Below are 20,766 nucleotides of genomic sequence, written 5' to 3'. Positions count from 1 at the left end.
CTACATGCTGCTAGACTTCAGCTTTCTGCATTCGTCAAGTTCCCAACTTCAGTTCCTTAAATAAATGAATGGTTCGTTCCTTTTGGACATCTAGTTCTGCTTGCTACCATCAGCCAGCAAGCAGTGCCTCGTTGGTTGGGACAGGTAAGGACAATGTCATACTCACGAGGCGAAATGGGGTTGGTGGCTGCAGGCTGCTGTCCATGGTGGATTTAGCTTCATGTCTCACAAACTTCTCTGCAGTGTCCTTTGATCTCCCTTGCACTGCACTGGCTCAGTACTTTGACTGGAAGTGACTAGCCAAGGATTTCCCCAACTCTGCAAGCTTAAGACCTTTTTGGTTGGAGCTACCAGAGACTGAACTTTAGATCTTTTGGACACAAAACATGTGGTCTGACCCTGAACTATGCTTCTGTACCTAAGTTAAATAGTCCTTCCCCCGCCCCCTTTTCTGTGCTTGGAAGATTAGAAATATTAATTTTTAGAAAAACGACAAGGGGCAACGGCTAATTGCTGTTTTGGGAGAATCTGTTTAGATGTGGTCATGTGGTTTAATACCTGATTTAGGTCTTTCCCCTACACTCTGTGCACAACCCTATGTAAGGACATATGTATGCATTTCATTTCTCTTGCTGGGTTCCCAGACATGTGTATGCACATGGCTGGTGTGTACAGCAATGTTTCCTACAATGATGGCTATTTTCTGAGACCATCAAATTATTCAGGTCAATAGAAACAAAATGGGATTCCAAGTGGAACTGGCTGAATAGGCATTAAAATGGCAAATGCAGTTCATTTATTTATTCCATTTATATCCCATATTTCCATTTAAGGAGCTCAGGATAGTGTACATGGATCAATTCCTCCCCATTTTATCCCCAGCGACCCTGTGTGGTAGGTTAGACTCTGAGGCAGTGGCTTCCAGTCAGCTTAATGGCTGAGCAGGGTTTTCAAGCCTGGGCTCCGAGGTCCTAGTCCAACTCCAAGCACAACAATGACCACCTATGTGTAAAGTGATGCACACTGGGGCAAAAAGATCCTATATGCTGATGGGGTCTGAGCTGATGGCGACCAACCAGGAAACGCTCAGTGCAAATGTTGAGACAGCTGCGTGAAAATATTAATTCAGAGTTTGCATTGTTACGAAAGGAAACATCTTCATACAAATATGTGGTGTGTCCACACTTTAAAATACAGCGTGCAGTTCTGGTTGCCTTGCCCAAAAAAGGATACAGAAGAGTGGGGAAAGGGCAGCCAATACAAGTTTTACAAGGAATGGTCCTAGCATTCCGGGACTCTTAATTCTGAAAGTGGAGTATTTTTCATACTGCGTATGGTTAAACTATGGAATTCACTACCAAAAGACAAAGTGATAGCTGCTCGATTTAATGTTTTTTAAATGGGAATTAAATAAATTAATGGAGGATAAGGCTGTCTTTGGCATCTAGTCATGATGGCTCCATCCTGTCTTCAGGATCAGAGGTAGGATGGTTCTGAATACGAGTGGCTGGGGAATGGTGGCAGGAGGGGGTCTATTGCACACCTGTCCTGCTTCCTGGCTTCCCCTGCCCAGGAGGGAACATGGGAGCCAGCAGACAGACTAGACAGATGGGCAGAATAGTCTGTAACCACTGTTAATAATTTTGCAGTAGTTCTTATGGTAAAAAGGCATGTGTTGTAGACACATAACTTATTAAGAAGGTAAAAATCTTAGCGTCGGTGTCCCTGACAAAAGGGGCAGTGAATGGCAATAAGTAATTTTCTATCCCATCCCCCCCATCAAGACAATACACAAAGTGTACGACCCATGCAAAAGCACAATAAAACTGTGTGTATGCTATACTTCAAAGCAGGAGGCGTCATCTGCAACATTTATTGTTGTTGTCTCCACCTTCTCCCTGCCTTACTCCAAAGAGGAGAGCCTCGCCACGTGGGTGAGATGCTGCAGGACTGGCCAAGTAGTGGAGCTGCTGGTCATGGCTTCCAAATGCAGAAGATGGTTGGAGCTTCCTTCCCCCGCCCAAGTGGCAGCCGTGCTTTGCCACATGCTGGGAGGTTATTTATTTATTTACTTACTTACGAATTACCTATGTGTGTGTGCCAAAATGATTTAGGGTAGATGCACACCATGCATTTAAAGCACATGCCACACACATGGCTTCCCTTAAAGAACCCTGGGAACTGTAGTTTCCATTTCACAGAGCTGCAGTTCACCCATAAAGAACTACAGTTCCCAGGATTCCTTGGGGGAAATAATGAGCTCTAAATGTGTGTTGGATTTCCATAGAGTTGGAAGGAACCCCGAAGGTCTTTTGAGTCCAACCCCTTGCAATGCAGGATATAATAAAAACAGCTAAAAATTGCTTTTAAAACTAACAATGCAAAAAAAAACCTCCTAGAGATAGGTATTCATTCATATTGCTTTTAAATCTGAGGCAGAGAGGCCTCTTCAGCCAGCTGGGAAAGCTTGGTTAAATTGTCTGTGAGAAATTTCCCCAACAAAACAAATATATTTTCAATTGTTTCTGGAATGTGCAAAAAGTGGCCTCTGCCATATCTTGACAGAAATGCTGTTCTACAGAACAGGGGCAGCAACATTGAAAGCCTTCCTCTCAGCTACTGTTAACTGGGATTCTAAGATCTTTGGAACTTGAGGGAGACTCCTGCAGAACACAATAATCTGCTGTATATATAAGGAGTAAGGTGGTCTCTCAACTGACCTATTAACTGGTGCCATTTATTTTGTCAAGACATGTATAGCACTTCAGGTGTGTTGGGAGGGCGGAGAAAATTAAAATGGAAAGTTCTCTGTGGTACTTCACAACAAAGCAGTTGAATTTATGAAGGAAAAATGCTAAAATAATTGGAAATAGCTTCCAGATACTTAATGGGCTTAGGATTGTATTTATGTTAACTGATAAAATAATATGTCTAATACAAGAAGGAGAAGATTTAAAGATGTTAATGTTTAATTTAAAGGGTATTAAAATTGGGATTTGGAAAACCGTTATAAGGATATGCAATGAAATTCAACTAAGGGGAAACGAGGAAGTTATTTTACAAAGTAAATAACTTATTTTCAATAAGGTTATGATTTATGTTTGTTATGTTTTGTTTGTTGTTGATATTATAAAAACTAATAAATTTTTTGCAAAAAAAAATTTATGAAGGAAAAATAAGAAAAAGTGGTTCCTCACAGCTGCTCACCAATGGACACAAAATGGAGGTTTGGAAACGAATATGGAGCATAACAATTTTGATTGAAAACATGTTGATAATAGTGCAGTGCTACAATCACCACAAGCACTCATATATTGACAGCAGAAGAACAGCAAGAAAGATGCAATAGAAGAGTTCTAGAAAAAGGACAGGCAGAAATTGTGGGAGGGGTACAGATTAGCTAGTGCTTTATGTGGAGTGTGCAGAATCCATGTGCTACAGCATGGGGTGGGGACTATCATACGAACTGGTTCCTGATTCATAGAAGGAAGGACACTCACACCCACCCACCCATCCATCCATCCAGTACTGGGAGATCCCTGAACATTTTACTTGATCTTCAGTGTTTCAAATCCTTCTGGAAGCTTTTCTCTAGAAGCCTCTATAAAAAGGAAAAGTGCCACCCTACTCTTGTGTGGTTCCCCTCCATTTCAACAGGGATTTCCCTGAGGGTGTCTTACTTGCCAATTGGAACTGAATAGCAAGGTTGAATATTTTTACAATCTTCAGGTAAAAAGGTATATTCTGGTATCTCCATTTTTGTGGAAGGAGTTGGTTCCATTGCTTCACACAGTGCACCTGCAACCAATAAGGAGCGTTTAAGACCTGACCCTGATGTATTAAGACCACGAATGGCCTGGTTTGTATCATTAGCTCCCTTTAAAAATCCTGAGTCTGTGACATCACAATGCTGTGTGTGTGACCTCACTGTTTCTAAGGAGACATGCACACAATGCAGATGAACAGTTGCTTCAAGAAGGACTGATTTCTTTGTTGAGAGGCTGAGCCGCATTCCTGCTATCCAGAATGATTAGTGGTCAATCATCTTCCATTTCTATTCCTCCAGGGAAACCTTTCATCAGTAAATCCACCTCTGTATCTTCAGAGAAGATGGGTCGTCTCCCCCTAGGGATTGTTTCTCCTTATGTAAAAACTAGCTCTGGTGGATGTATGGACCCCATGAAATTCTACTGTACCAGCTATGGCACAGCTTATGGTAAGGTCATCTTCAATAAGGGAAGGGATTTATCTTATCTGTGGCTAGTTTGGTCATATCAAACAAAGGAAAGTGTTAACTGCCCAAAAGGATGGTAGGCTGTTCAGGCATAATCCCAATCCCAGGCTTGTTGTTGCAATAATAATAATAATAATAATAATAATAATAATAATAATAATAATAATTTATACCCTGCCCTTCCTGGTTCAAAAACTGGGCTCATGGCGGCTAACCACAAATTTAAAACACTTTAAAACACTTAATTATAAAAGCAGTATAAAATACGGTATAAAAACATGAATAACAATAAAATTATGAGATTCAAGCTCCCATCATGTGCAACATTTAGTAACGTTTGAGCCTTGATTGTTGGGAACCCATTCAAAATAAATTGAAAACTTTTGTTAAAAAAACAGAAGCCTTTTTATGAGGTGCCGACATTCCAAAGGAACAGAAAAGACTTTTCATGTATGCGACAAGAGCAGCATGGATGCTACTAGCCCAGAGATGGAAAGAAGAAAGAGTTCCTACCAGAGAGGACTGGCAAACTAAGCTGTGAAACTCTGCTGAAATGGCAAAACTGACCGGGAAACTTAGAGACCAAGAAGACAAGAAATCCAAGAAAGAATGGGAAAAGTTTATAAAACAATGGCAGGGTTTTAACCCCACTTGTAATGTAACAAATATTATGGACAATATGGATAGATATAAAACATAAGACTATGAAATAATATGCAGTTGGGATTTTTGACATTAGGACCCAGCCTCGATTTGAAGCTTAGATATTATCATAGGTCAAAGCACCAAAGATTACAAGAATGTTCTTGGAGAAGCCCCACCCCTTCCCACCTTCTAACACCTTCAGAACTGATTCTTGCAGTGGCTTTTGCAGAGAGAGAAATGGCAGTGAGGCCTCTGTCAGCTTGGCTGGCACCAATTTCCATTTTCCTTTTTCCTACCAGAGTAGCTTCCATCTGGAGCTATCATACCTGGTGCATTAGGGGGAAAGGTGAGGACCCCTTTATCAGCCTAGCTGAGACAAACTACCATTTGGCCCCTGTCCTCCTGGAACAGCCATTATTTGCAGCTGCCCCATGGCATCTCTCTTGATTCGGTTGGGGTCAACTGCCATGTAGCTCCTCCACTCCTCTGCTGTAGTGATCATCCTACCTGAACATTATGTAACACCTCGCTCCAATCATGCAAGAGTTAGTATACTCAAATTCACTTGGTTTTCCTTTTCCTTCCCCATCTTTTTCCTTCTGTGTCATGACAATTAGATAAAAAAATTGTTTTAAAAAAATTGCCCAGTAGCACCTTATAGACCAACGAAGTTTGTTCTGGTGCATGCACACGAAAGCTTATACCAGAACAAACTTAGTTGGTCTATAAGGTGCTACTGGACAATTTATTTTTCCCTGACTGCGTCAGACCAACACGGCTACCTACCTGAATCGACAATTAGTTATTACTTTATATTGTAAACTGTATTGAGTGTGCAGTGGGAAAACAGTGCTTTATAAATGCAGTAAGTAAGTGAAGATATAAATAGGCAATACAAATCTGCCATTGTCTCCCTTTCCTTTGCCAGGTCAAGCAGGGTTTCGTCCTCGGACTAGCATCCACTCTGGAGCAGGATATAAAACCAATTACCGTCCCGTCGTCCACTACAAGCCAAGCCTAGACAAAATAGATAATCCAACTGTGGGGTAGGTATTGGTCGTATACTTTGTGGAAATTAACTGGGATGGATCAGAACAGGGAAACTGTCTTGTGGTTTGCATACCACCCAACCCACTGCCCTCCAGAAGTTTTGGGCTCCAGCTCTTACCACCCTTGGTGATTGGCTGTGCTGGCTCTGGCAGGTGGGAGCTGTAGCCCAGAGCATTTTGGGGGTAGCAGATTGGGGAAAGCTGTGAAACATAATCACATCCTCATAATGCTCATGTCACCTCTGAGTCAGTGACATGCTTGCATTTGCTTTACTTGTACTCCCTCAAAGCACAATAACAGAGTCTATGGCAAGGCAATTGCATTTGGCACTTCACCGTGGTATCCATATGCAGTGTAGATGACTGGAAGGGCCAAAGACAGTGATCTTTTGGGTTGCCTGGACTAACGCATCACTTTAGGAGATAGAAAGCATGGCTGTCTTTAGAGCACAATTCTAACATGCCTAAACATAACCTGATTAAAATCCACTGTGTCTCTTAAGTTCAGATGCTGTGTACAGTATTTAAGGAAGCTTTTAATGTTTAATAGACTATTGTATTTTAATATTATGTTGGAAGCTGCCCAGAGTGGCTGGGGAAACCCAGCCAGATGGGTGGAGTATAAATTGTTGTTGTTGTTGTTGTTGTTGTTGTTGTTGTTGTTGTTGTTGTTGTTGTTATTATTATTATTATTATTATTATTATTATTATTATTACGTCTCTCATGCTTAGTCTTTTCTCTGAAACCAGGAAGCTCCTTCAGGACAATTATGAATCGACAACAACCAAGCACTTCCAGCCTCTTGAGCTCCCAGATGGGAAATATCCTCTTCCCTGGAGTGTGTACCAGCCAGGGAGTGGGTATGTTAGAGAAAAACCTCTTTCTTTCCCCACCACTAAAGAGGTAAGTATCCCAAACCTAGGATTTGCCTCTGTGTGGTGGATTGTTGTGCTATTGAACATGCTTGTAATGTGCCAAAATTATCACCTAGTGCCATTAATAATGGCTTGGGCTATTTCTTCAGTTCAGGAAGGCTGGAGCTTAGAGCTTCAGCAATGAGGCAGCTCAAACTCCGACATCCATCTAGCAAGTGGCAAGGCCTTTATTCGAGCAGCTTCTCCATCCTTCTGAGTCAGCTCTCCAAGAGCCTGCATCCTGGGTCATAGCTTTTTCTCTTAAAGGGGCCATGTGCCTGATAGTTACCATAACTGATAATGCATACATGAATCACCTGCGTTGTGAATTTCAATCCGATGTATCAACACAAAACTGTGGCAGTGCATGTGTGGAAGGAGGATGTTTTGGAAGACTAAATTCTGATCATTTAGGAGTCATTCCATTTCCAGGCTTCTCTCTATATATCCATGAGGTCTAAGAGAATCTACTGTGATGCAGGGCAAAACACAAAAGCCAGGATGTGTAAACTGATGTGATCTGGCAAGTGTATATGAGGATCCAAAACGAACAGAGCTTCAGAAATACAAGATGTGAAGAGGAGTCACGTTTTGATGGTACAAGGAGCCAGACAGAAGTCAGTAGGTGCAGTGCAATCCCATAAATGCTGGTGTTCAGAATTAAGTCACACTCTGTTCAGTTTAAATATGCTTACTAGCCCCATTAAACACAGTAGAACTTGCTTCTGAGTAAATGCCCATAAAGTTGTGCTGTAATGTGATACATTTATAGATAAAGGCACCATGTAAGTAAATTAAGGTTTGGAATATGGATGGTTATGGGGCAGGAGTGCATAAGTGTACATTAGTATTAGTGATCCATTCATAACCTTTGAGAGTCAGAGTGGACATTCCTGAGTCACATATGAGGCTTGCTACATAGACTAGTAATCATGGGTGAAGCTCGATAGCCTAGGGTTTTGTTGAGACAGATTAGTGGGGTTTTCAGAAGCCTATATACTACCAGACTATGCTTTTACTAGACATATCAGTAAAATATTGTCCAGTTGGCAGTTCTGCACCTAAAGCACTGGGACTCATTAATGAATTGTTCTAATTAAGTGCAGGATGGAGCTAAGGAGAGCTGCTGCTGGTGTATGTGTGTGCATGCCAATATGATTGTGACCTGGGTTATATACCAAGTGGAACATGTTGTGGTAGAAAAGAGGCATTTGAACAAGGATTGCTTCCTTTTAAACCCAGACACTGTGTTGAGAACAGTTTAGCTGTGTGAGGGATTGAGACTTGGGAAGTGTGCAGTAGGACTGAGCCCTAGTATCTGCCAAACCCGGTTCCTCTATAATTCTTGCTTTACAGTTGTGTGAATACTAAAAACAAAGTGTCTCTCTTTTGATTTGCCTTCTACATTGTGGGCTTTCAGAAACCCAAACCCCACCCCACCCCCGTAATCATGTTTTTCAAGGCATTCACTGCCACAGGAAAGATTAAAACCTTTATTCTGTTGGAAACACATAAGCTGAAATTCTCATAACAGTGGTGCCTCGCAAGACGAAATTAATTCGTTCTGCAAGTTTTTTCTTCTTGCGAGTTTTTCGTCTTGCGATGCACGGTTTCCCATAGGAATGCATTGAAAATCAATTAATGCGTTCCTAGGGAAACCGACTTCAGACCAGGTCCGGGGACAGTCTGTCCCCCGACCTCTTCTGAAGGCTGGGGGGGGGGGACAAGGGCTTTTCTTCCCACCCCCAGCATTTTAAAATCGCCCCGGGACAGCGGAGGACTTCTCCGCTGTCGGGGCGATTTAAAAGCCCCTGGGAAGGCAGGCAGGGGGGGACAAAGACTTTTGCCCCCCGCCAGCCTTCAGAAGAGGTCCTGGACCTCTTCTGAAGGCTGGCGGGGGCGAAAGTCTTTGCTCCCCCCGCCTGCCTTCAAAAGCTGTCCGGCCAAGGCTTCGCGGACCTCTCCGCCAGCAGCGGCAGCGCTGCCGCTGCTGGCGGAGACTTGCCGGCATGCCGAAGCCTGCGCGCAGCGCGCCCAGGCTTCGCGGACCTCTCCGCCAGCAGCGGCAGCGCTGCCGCTGCTGGCGGAGACTTGCCGGCATGCCGAAGCCTGCGCGCGCTGACATCAGCGCGCCCAGGCTTCGCGGATCTCTCCTGCCTTCAAAAGCCGTCCGGGATAGCGGGAAGCGCTTCCCTGCTATCCCGGACTGCTTTTAAAATGCTGGCGCTGGGGAGCAAAGCCTTTCGGGCCCCGCCAGCCTTCCTGGACCTCTTCTGAAGGCCGGAGGGGGGGGGGAAAGGCTTTGCTCCCCACCGCTAGCATTTAAAAGAGGTCCCCGGAGATTTCCCTATGGGCTTTCGTCTTGCGAAGCAAGCCCATAGGGAAATTCGTTTTGCGAAGCGCCTCCAAAACGGAAAACCCTTTCGTCTAGCGGGTTTTCCGTCTTGCGAGGCGTTCGTCTTGCGTGGTACCACTGTATTTTGTTTGGAGTGTATAGGAAAATGAAGAAATGAATTAGATATGGGAGCATGAAGCCTTGTAGCTTCACTGATTGACCTCACTGGCTTCCTAATGTTTTAATTAGAGCTGTGATCAAGGGCTCAGCCATGAAGAAGATGACTCCCTACCACTTCTGAGAAGGGGACAGATACAAGATGCGTTTTATATATGCATTTTCCTGCTCACTTTTGACTGTTCTTTTCCCTCCTTTCTCAACAATAGCCCTGAACAGTATCACTTCAGTTCTGGTATTTGTGGTATTCATACTTAACTTTCCAAATTGCAAGCTGGGCTTCATTTTGCAGGTCAAGAAAGTCCATTTTGACACAGCAGACCAGGGAGCCCAAGCTATAACAGGGTTGGAGCCTAAACATACCCCTGACCTGCACAAGTTGTATGGAAGAGGTTCTGTCGATGTGGAACATGCCAGACATGTGAGTCAGCTGCTAGTTCAATGGGCCCTTCCTCATTTGACTGTAGCTTAGGCAGTACCTGATCACAGAAGAGGTATAAAGGGGAGTTTTCATTAGAACTCAGGGCCAGAAGGTCTGGCTTCTTCACACAGTGCGTAAGCTATTGAACTTGCTCCTACTGTATAAGATGTAGTGTCGACTGCCAAATTGGACAGCCTCAAAAGGAGATTAGAAAAAGCCATGGAGGATAAGGCTGTTAATGGCTGCTACCAGTCCTGATGGCTTTGTACTACCTCAGTTATCAGAGACAGTATGCCTCTCAATACCATTTGCTGGGAAATACAAATAGAGAGAGTGCTGTTGCACTCAGGTCCTGGTGTTGGGCTTCTCATAGGCATCTGGTTGGCCAGTGTGGAATCCAGGGTCCTAGGTTTGGCTCTTATATCCACCACCAGATGCAGTAAAATAAAAGGGGAGTTTCCATTTTATGCATGACTTTCCCTACTCGTGTCCTCATAATCCGCAATGGGGGGAAATATTTTTAAAATTGTGCTTGCACTGCTGCTCACAGCAAACCTGTTGAAAACCAATATTTTAGCATACAGTGAAAGTATTGGCAGGAAAAGCTTGACTTCCCTGGGTTACTGCAAAACCAAGTACCTTTCCATATAGAAAGTGATCCGATTTTATCCCCATAGTCCTCATTTTCACTCCTGATCTAAAGCTTGATTCACATATGCCTGTCTCCTTGCTTGATGACTTGCACCAGAAGGTGTGAATTGCCTCCATAGAAAAGTATTGTCTGTGGTGATGTGAGCTAATAGGAAAGCTCTAGTCTGCATTCTTTGATCTGTGAAGCTTGTTTCACACCTACAAGTCATCACTCAACATTTCAATCATTGAACTATGAACAAGCGTGATGTCATCCTAAGGTGGTATGTATGGGAGAGGGGGGAAAGTGTGACAGAATAAAATGCAGTCCTAGAACAGTGAATTGACAAGGGATGTTATAGCACACTGGTCCTTTACCTGGTGGGTCGGGACCCATTCATGGGGCACGGCCTGATCAAAAGTGGGTCATAACAGGAGCACTACTACCATGCAAGCATATGTTAGAGATTTAAGAAATGGATCCCCAAATGCAAGTTTGGATTAAAAGGGGGTCCTGGGTACTGAAAAGGTTGAAGATACCTGGCATATTGGTTAACATGTTAGAATTTGGCTGGTGAAACCTGGGTTCACATCCCTGATCGGCCATATAGCATGACTTCAATCCGACACACAGTTACCTGGAGTAAGCTCCATTGAACTCAGCAATTCTTATGCTGGTTGCATAGGTTAAATTTAGGGGTGTTTTGCTGCCTGAAGGGAAACAGGAAGGTGCCACCCTGTCACTGAAACATCCCCTGTCAAAGCCTCTCTTACTTAGGTTGTGCAGTGGTGCCCACAAAGCATCAGAGATGGTGGTGGGTTCCGGTGAGATCTTGTGGTGCTCTTGCGAGATATTGCAGACTGCATGAAATTGATTTTTGTGAGACTGCACAAGATCTTGTCGCTGCTGCTGTTGCTGCCATCACCGCTACACTAGTGGCAGTGGCAGGATGGGTGGGTCACTAGCGCTGTTCAACTTGTAAATGCAATCTTTAGCTTTTATTTAGAAATGCAAAAAAACAAAAAAACAACAACAAAAAAACACACACACCATTTGCTATTCAAACTGCTAGGGCAGCATAGGAACCCGACCAAAGAAAAGTCTCTCCTTGATTATTTTCCTTATCCTCTGACTTCTCCAATGCTAATCCGTCACAAATGGTCGTAAAGCTTGAATCAGAGCAAGAAGGATTGTGTCAATTACCATGGTACTTCATTGGCTGAAAGAGGCTGTGAAGTTTTGTACCCCCAGTTTCCCTACATCACTGCTTAAAATGTAGAAATTGACATATGGGGGCAGAATAGACCATGTGGAGGGAAATGGCGCTACAGGAAAACATGGGAAGAATATGAGATTATTCCAATTGTGCCTACTTAGTCTTAGTTACAGTAGTGTATGGGGAGCAGGGGGTTGTGCCAAATGCTTCCCAGAAAACACAGGCTTTGAGGAAGGGTTTGCAGGAAGTGAGAGAGGTGGGAGTTCCAGGCATAAGGATCAGTAAAGGATAAATGATAAAGTCATGGGAGAGAGCAAGATAACTTTGGAAAGCTGAGAACTGTTACCCCAGGAATAATTGGTCTGCCCTTAAACAGAGAAGCAGGATGGATGTGGAACAGTGCATTAGAAACCCTACTGGCAGGGCAAGTAGGAGACTCCATCTGGAGCATTTGGTCTTACTCTCCACTGCTGTTTGCACATTTGCAGGGACCTCACTACATGTCCACGGAGCACAACTCAAAGTACCGCTTCAACATTCCAGGACAACCAGGTAATTATTCTTCATAGCTGACAGAGCTTCATCCTCATGCACAATATTGATACTTCACTCATAAGAAAGGGAGCTGTCTGCTTCTTCATAACAATCAACCTGCCAATATCGTGGTCATGGATGATGGGAGTTGTCATTCAACAACATTTGGAGGGCCAAAGGTTCCCCACCATTGGTTTAGAAGGGGGTATTTAGGCAGCTAGACATCACATCAAAGTGATAAATGCTTCTTGTGTTTCTTATGTGACATTTTTCAGGGATGTAATGACTGGTGAGTTATGCCCAAGACTAAGCACACATGTATCATCTAAGTAAACAATACACTTACCTGGGGCCCTCCAGATGCCATCAGACTACAATTCACATGAGTCTGACTTTTGGCTATTCTGTCTGGGACTGATGGGAGCTGGAGTCTAACAACTGGAGGACCACAGGTTCTCCATCCTTGCTCTAAGGATACTTGAAGTCCGTGGTTCTGTTAAGAAACCACTTGTGTTTGTTCAGTCTAGATATTTCATTTTGTATCCAGGCACAGTATGGTTTTCAGGAGATAGGCAGTCTTTAAACAAAAAGGGAACACGAGAAACAGATTCAGTTTGATTCATATAAACTGGTCACCATCTACTAGAAAATTAAGTGTTCTTAGATCTGCATTAAATTGTTACTTTACTATTAAAAATAGACCATATATAATATAGTACCACTTTCACAAAGGTAGCATCCTGAGATATATTCTTGTCCAGTTTTCTTATTCTGTATTTATGTAATGCTGCAATATGTCATTCTCACCTCCGTGTTCTTTGAATTTAAAATTCTTTTAAATCCATATTTAGGAAGTTAAAGCAGTAGTCTGGACTAGATCCAAATCACAAATAACTCCCAGCTGAATTCTTTTTTTTTTTTTAACAGCGGCACATATCAATATTGCCACCTACAGTCTTCAGAAATTTTTAGATTAAAATGTAAATTGGGATATTTGTTTTTTGCCTTTTTCCCCTAAAAATGTTCCTGTGGGGACGTTGACATTTAAGTCATCTTCTGCAACTTGGGGGGTGGAGGTTAGAGATTTTATAATGGAAGTCTAACTTGGAATTCTTGGGACAGCTTGTCACATTTCATGTGCAAGATATAAACGCACAAATCACTCTCATGTCTGAAAATAAATTCACATTGAAGGTGGCAGTGAAAAATCGATGCAGCTCTCTGAAAGAATGTTTTTTCTGTACACGTCTGATTTTTGCTTTGGAATTTTGCAGTTCAGAGGCCTTCTTTCTAGTCTGCTGCAGATTTTCATTTTTGTAACAGCTGTGCTGAATCTGACCAAAGCCCTTTCCATTCTAGCCCAGCCTACTAGATGCCAATGGGAAGCTCACAGCCAGAACATAGAATCACAGAACTGCAGAGTTGGAAGGGACCCTGAGGATCATGTAGTCCAACCCCTGCAATGCAGGAATCTTTTGCCCAACATGGGGCTTGAACCCACAAACCTGTCCAACTGGCTGAACTATCATGAGTAGCCCTCTCCCATTTGTGATCCCCAGTAAGTGGTATTCAGCGCCATACTGCCTCTGATATTGGACAAAATATAGGCATCACCATATTTTCTATAGTGGTCATCATCACTTGCTACATTAGATTACTTCATAATATAGGTATGTGCATTTTAGAGACAAGAGTACAGCTGAAATTGTAACTCCACTAACCTGGGAGTAAGCCCCACTGAATTCAAAATGACTTTCTTCTGAGTATTGTGAGATTATATATTGAGTCATTATAAACTATGGAGGATAAGACTCTCAACAGATGATAAGGCTCTCAGTGGTTACTATATTCATGAAGGCTATATATTACCTCCAGGAGCAAAGGAAATGTGTCTCTAAATGCCAGCCACTAGGGAACAGCAGGAGGAAGCTATTTCCCTCATGTCCTGTTTGTGAGCTTTCCAGAGGTTGGCTGCTGTGAGAAACAGATGCTGGACTAGATGGGCCTTTGGGTTGATTCAGCAGGGCTTCCAATCCCACAGCAACGCTGCAACTGCCCACCAGTCACTATGAAATTCACCACTGATGCGACCACGGTACCCATGCATGAAAGGCATCAGTCTACATGCAGCTTGCCTTTCATGCATGGGTAGTGTGGGCGTGTCATTGGCAAATGTCGTAGTGATTGGTGGGTAATAATCAGCGCTATTTTTCTAGAAAGAGGTACTGGAACTCACCATGAGCACCTCCCTTGTTCTCTTAGAATGGCAACGGTGTCCACCTGAGAGGTGCTGGAACTCAGTTCCTGTGAGTTCCAGCTGAAAAAAGCCCTGGTAATGGTAATGATAATGATAATAATTGATCCTACCCTTCCCATCCTACAGTGTTTGTTTTTTTAATATTTTATTTTCATCTTTTAAACAATATTTTGATACATTCACATCATTTTAAATTTCTATGCTTCTGGGATTACTTAGATCCCTCGGACTCCCCCCCTTTCTGACCCCCCTTTTTGCATCTAATTACATTTTTCTACTTCATTTTATCTCCTTTTTTACCTTAAATCATATTACATTATAAGTGTTATAACAATCCTGCTAACTTTTTAAAGCATCTACAGTTGTCTTTAAGATATTCTATAATTCCCCCCCCCTAATTTTTTTATCATCTTGGTGTCTGATCTTCACGGTCATCTTTGCCATTTCGACATAGTCCATCAACAGTGTTGCTGGGGGGAGTGGCTGCCACAATTGCTACATTAGCATTTCTTTCTAATGCTTGGACTTTAGAAAACTGCAGTCAACATACAGTGACAGCAGGAACATCACTGAACCCAGTCCACCCGCTTTGCCACACATAATGTGCAAGGCTCTCTGCGTAGTGGGCTGGAAGTAATTCACAGCCACATCTTTAGCCACATTCCGTAGGGCTCCCTCAGATAGGATCAGATCTTCTAGCACAGCCAGCACCAGCGCACAGCCCTTTTGACATGGGTAAAGTGCAAGATTACACAAAGGGAAATTGCCCCTTCAGTCACAAACAACACTTAGTCACCTCCATTAGCCCAGTGATTACAGTATTGGCATGTAGAACCTGTGAATGACCGACACCCCCCCTCCACTTGCTTCTAATATCAGGGATTCCACTCAGCTTTTATGCAACAAATTTTATTGCATGGATGTGATGCATAAGCTGTATGCGTGGAAAAGGAATAGTTGTGGCCACATGGGCAAGGAAAAACATACACTACAAGAACAGGAGCAGGAATGTATGTGGTGCAGCGGTCTGGCTGGTAGCACAGTTGGAAAGTGCAATATAATGCAGGAAAAGGAGATGTGGGTTCTTCTCTGGAGAGATGGAATTGCTAAATATGTTTCTGCAGGTCAGAGTGTGGAATTATTAGTTTGACACACCTTTTTATGCTTGGAGCTAAATACCGGGTAAAATACAGCTCTCACCTTTTCACCACTTATCTTATCCATGCCCTCTGCCTTCCTCAGCCAACAGCTTGCTGTCTAATTTTTGTACTGTTATGTCGCCACTGCTATTTACAGAAGTCTTCTGCCTTCTTTTTTTCAGTGTGCTCCTTTTCCTCATGTTATCACTTCATCTCTCTTCTCCCCCCATACAGATTTCCTGCAGAAGAAAACAATTGGAGCCAAAGAAGAGACTGGTTTTACTGAAGGCTGCCTGGCAAACCCCATTATGGACAAATCTCAGGTTTCTCCAGTAAACTCTGTATATGCTGCTGTTCTTGCCGAGGGTCACATTAAGCATTAACCTGCAGAGCCCAGTGGAATATGGTGCTTCTGCTCTAGTTGCTTGTTAGTTTGAACAGTGGATCGATCTCTCCTGACCCCTGTGCTCCTCACTTACTAAGGCATTTGCCCCCACGAGAAGTAGCGATGGGCACAAACATGGATGGCTTTAAAAGGCTAGGCAAATTCACAGAGGATGGGGCTATAAGTGGCTACTAACCACAATGGCTTTGTTCTACCTCCGTTGTTGGGGGCAGTATGCCTCTGAATGGCTGTTGCTGGAAATCACTGGTGGGAAGAGTGCTGTTGCACTCATGTCCTTCCTGTGAGCTCCCCACAGGCACCCGGTTGGCCACTGTGAGAACAGGATGTCCTACTAGATGGGCTGTTGACCTGAACCAGCAAGGCTCTTCATATATTCATTCATATGATGTGATAGTGCCTATTCTTATGTAGCCAAAAAGGCACCAAGCACATACCAAAAAGGGGGACTAGCAGGCTTGGAAGAACTTCCAGGTTTTCCAGAAACCTAAAAGCACCAAGAAGACTGTGCGTGCTCAGTGGGCATGGCATGCTTGCTGTTGAGGGTGGGAGGAATGGAATGAAGTTTCCTGGAGAAGGGGATCACTAGCTAGTAAGAACCCAGAACAAGAGCATTCTACCCTGCAATATTTTGTTACAGGTTCCACTTTTCCTGTACCTGAGTCTTGGTCTGTGGGTACTTTGCTTTTAAGAGGTTAAAGGCAAAAGCAAATCTAGTTTCTCTGTATATTTAGCCATGAATGTTCAAGTGCAGCCCATAGGTCCTTGCAGTTTCACTATAGCAGGAATATGATTCCATGCAATTAAGGACAAAATACCACTAGTTCAACCCTTCCCAACCTGGTTCCTTCCAGGTGCTTTGGATAAAAACTCCTACCAGTCCCAACCAGCACAGTATCTTGGAAGGCTGAACTAGTTGCTCCTAAGACAGGCTTGCCTGCTCCCAAGTAGAAGCTGTAATGGAACCGGTGCTTCCTCTTGCCTACTTTCCTCTCTCTGAGTCTCAGTACTTGTCTTCTGCTTTGCAGAGCAGCGCTCCAGGAGTCAGCATTACCAAGACAGATTATCTGCCATCTTCCTTTCCACATGTAAGGAGACCATTTGTAATAGGGTTGTTAGTGGTGGAGACCTGTAAAAACAGTTGAAGGGATGTGCTTTGCCGGCAGGCAAAAGTGCCATTTTCCCCTTCCTGTATTTTCTTTTGTTGGCTGTTTGCATGTGATGTACTCACCGTTAATATGTCCCCCTCCCGACAGGGTGATGAGTTCCTACCAGTCCTGTCAAAGGGTTCTGAGAGGGGATCTGGATTCAGTCGGCAGAATCTTGGCCGTACCCCAGTAAGTGACACTCCCTTATCACCAGAAGACCTGTCCTGCTTCCTTTAGTACATTCCCTCTGCCAACTGCTTTCCCTACTTACACAATCTCCCCTCACTGCTGTCTAGAAGTCTCTGCCACTCTTTCCATGCCAGCACCTCTTATTTCCTTTTATCTATATTTTCATGTATCTTTGCCTGCCGTGACCTATTTTTCTACCTGCCTTTGTTCTTTAGGCCCTTTTCTTGCTTTCTCTGGGATTTGTCTTCCACTGCCAGAGTCCGCAAACAGAAGCCTCTCCTGAGTCTCTGCTTGTTCCTCTTACTACCATCCGGGGCTATCTTACTCACAGAACCTTCCTCATTTTGATACCAGTCTTCCTTGTTGCCTCCCTTTCTTCAGTAACTCCTACAACCTGTGGTGGCTGGGCCATGTTGGGATTGGTGGGGAGGAAGGCCAGGAGGCCAACAGCAGGCAGTAGTCAAGAGCCAATGACAGGCAAGCTGAGACAAAGGAGGAAGAAGCTGACAGTCATTGCCTCCCCATGGACTGATTGTGAGGAGGCAGGCAAGGTTGGTGGGGCCTTAATGGACCAGCCTCCACTGCCCACAATGGTTCCTTCACTCATGACCTTCAATCTCCACAGACGGTTCCACCAGATGTAGAGGCACCAGGTCCCCTGAGCCACTCTCAGTTCCAAGGGCTTCAGCATCAACCTCAGACACAGAACAATCTTCTAGGTCGGGAACAAGTGGGTCACAAGGTATGCCTGAACTACAGTCTTAAGGCCTTACGTCTTCATAATCTGTTGGGCACTTTGCTCTGCTCCTATGGTACTAGACCCTTACTCTTTTCATGGACCTCTCTATGCAGGAACCATCAGGATTCAGCCTCAATAACCTTAAATATGTGACACCTGCACATGATCCAGATCTGCCCAACAGATTCCTGACTAGCTATAACTCCAAGTAAGTTTGACACTGGTTGGCCACCTGTGTTGGGAGAAGTAATATTCCCAGGCTATGTCTTGTTGTTAAGGTACCATTTTCCTATCTCAGGGGTCCCCAAACTAAGGCCCGCAGGCCGGATAAGGCCTGAGGGACTCATTTATCCGGCCCGCGGTGACCCCTGCTGCCCACTCTTACTGGCGCTGTGCTGCGTGGCTGCCCACTTCCGGGTTGGAGCACCAGAAATAACTTGTGCGCATGCGCGTTATTTCCAGAGCACATCCAGGTTGGAGGCCCATGCACATGCACACAAGCTATTTCCGGTGCTCCTCCAACCTGGAAGTGCGCTGGAAATAGCATGTGTGCACGCGTTCCCACGCTTACCGCGTGATCAGCGCTGGAGACACTGGTCCGAGGCACGGTAAGTTTGCTGACCCCTGTCCTATCTGCATAAAAGCCTTGCAGGTCCTTTATCCTTCAGGTATTTTTCATGCGGTGGCTTTAGAGAGTGCATTGTGGGAGTACTGGAACAGCAAAGGTTTGTGCAGCTGTTGGGCCTGTTTGTGTGGATGGCGTGTACTGAAACAGAAACTTGTAGAAGTGCATTGTTTGCAGGATATATACACACCCCTGATTTTGTTTGAGGGAGAACGGAGGCAGCAGGTGAGTTCGACTACACATGGAATAATTCATCCTTTCTCTCAATCAGGTTTTATGAAAACATTCCAAAGGGAGTGGATAGGGAAGGCTGGACACGAGGAGGGATCCAGCCACAACAGCCTGGTGGTTTTGCTACTAACAACCATGCTACTGACTTAGGCACTGACCCCAATGCCACAGAGACCTTGAGGACAATCCATCCTCATGTTGGCAGGTAATCTTGGATTTGTTGTAGCTCTTCTTCTCTGACCTTCCTTTACTGTATGATTCCTCTTTCAATCCCCCGTTTTCCCCAACTGACCTTTCTTTTGTAATTCTTTCTCCTCCTACATTTCAGGACAATTACAACAGTTGATCCATTCTATCGTGATTCTCCCCATGACCGCCGCTTTGCTGCTCTCCATCAGACGACTGTGCCCAACTAAGTAAGTGACATAACCCATTGCATCATTGGACAGTAGGCTGGCAGTATCAAGCACCTGAGAGGTACCTGCAGAGTCAAAAGGGCAATATTGTGTGTTATGCTGTTTTAATTTGGCCACTGTTTGGAAACTGGAGTCTAGAGCTTCTCAGGTTTAATCAAACCAGACGGCCTTTTTATTGGGCACTCATTCTGATTTGTTTGCAGGGAGATTAGTAAACATTAGTTATTTAATGAGCTTTCACTCTGGTGTTCATGGAGAGGTTAGATGACATTGCATCCAAGCAACTGTTATCCCAGTTTCCAGAACATTTTCCCTCATCACTTTTCTTATTGTAAAATGTCTGATCTTTTGGGGAAGCAGGTTTCTTGTGTAAGACCTCCCAATCAACTATATGCATGCAACCTGAATTTTCTGGTATATGATTGGATTCCACCTGAAAATAGTGACAGACTGGAAACACCTACGGTTTTATGGATGAATTCCAGGAATACATACAGACAACTCCAGCGCTTTTTTTCTTCTCTGAAAAGTAAAATTTCATAGAACCAACTGCACTTTTTCCATACACAAAAATGTCCTGGAAATTTGCCATGGGTTAATTTTGCTGGGGAAGACAAATGCGGACATTTTTCACTTCCATTCTCTCTGCCTTTCAACATCAACCTTCCTGTTAAGGCTATTTATTCAACAAAACTGGTATATTGCTTGATTGTAACTAAAACCTCTATGCCGTTTACACACACACACACGTTAGTCTAACATTAAAGCTTAGACTAAGGTTAGTGATTGATTTTAGTCTTTCTGCCTCTTTACAGCCTCTGTTCCAAACTGGACCCCACACTGATATCTTTGGGCCTCAGAACAATATCCCACATGCTAAGGAAGGAGCAACAGTGATAGCGCTGTCACATCATTCATATTTTACTGTTAAAGGTTGTATAGTTTTAAATAAATTCAAACAATATATTGCTGGTATGTTTAATGGAACTGGCGCAGCATCTAAATGGATATAGAAAGACCCCTGGAAGCAGAGATGGATATGACTTTCATGAAGAGTCTGGTGAAGAAACAGAAGGGTTGGGGTGGAATGATCACAGTGAGGCCTCATGTGCAGGTGCCAGATGTAAGGCAGACCAAAACAGATGCATGCTCTGAACCATGAACTACATTTATTCTTCAACTTCTAAACTTCTCTACACTTGTCCTTCCTAGGATTAGTATATGGTATAAATATTCCACTAATACAATGGGTGGATGAATGCTGTGACCTTGAAACACAATGTCTTGTGTTGCAAAAGCACAAATATCTCCTTCATATACAGTGGTACCTCAGGTTACATATGCTTCAGGTTACATACACTTCAGGTTACATACGCTTCAGCTTACAGACTCCGCTAACCCTTAACTTGGGTTAAGAACTTTGCTTCAGGATGAGAACAGAAATCGTGCTCCGGCAGCGTGG

The 20,766-nt window shown here is 43.8% G+C and overlaps 1 protein-coding gene across 1 annotated transcript; it reads left to right on the top strand.

Annotated features, from left to right (window-relative positions):
• Nucleotides 1-20,270, top strand: SAXO4 (stabilizer of axonemal microtubules 4). The gene is made up of 14 exons (XM_081200814.1): nucleotides 1-144; nucleotides 4,067-4,216; nucleotides 5,808-5,925; nucleotides 6,679-6,832; nucleotides 9,648-9,776; nucleotides 12,112-12,175; nucleotides 15,788-15,876; nucleotides 16,985-17,044; nucleotides 17,213-17,293; nucleotides 17,919-18,035; nucleotides 18,146-18,240; nucleotides 18,929-19,093; nucleotides 19,217-19,304; nucleotides 20,120-20,270. Exons 1-13 carry the CDS (start codon nucleotides 69-71, stop codon nucleotides 19,302-19,304), a joined length of 1,386 nt encoding a protein of 461 aa, XP_081056940.1. The 5' UTR covers nucleotides 1-68; the 3' UTR covers nucleotides 20,120-20,270.
• Nucleotides 20,271-20,766: the final 496 nt, after the last annotated feature.

The sequence above is a fragment of the Podarcis bocagei genome (assembly GCF_964188305.1).
Source record: "Podarcis bocagei genome assembly, chromosome: 1".
Lineage (NCBI taxonomy): Eukaryota > Metazoa > Chordata > Lepidosauria > Squamata > Lacertidae > Podarcis > Podarcis bocagei.
Note: the sequence above shows the minus strand (reverse complement) of the source record. Positions and strands in the feature narration are given on the sequence as shown.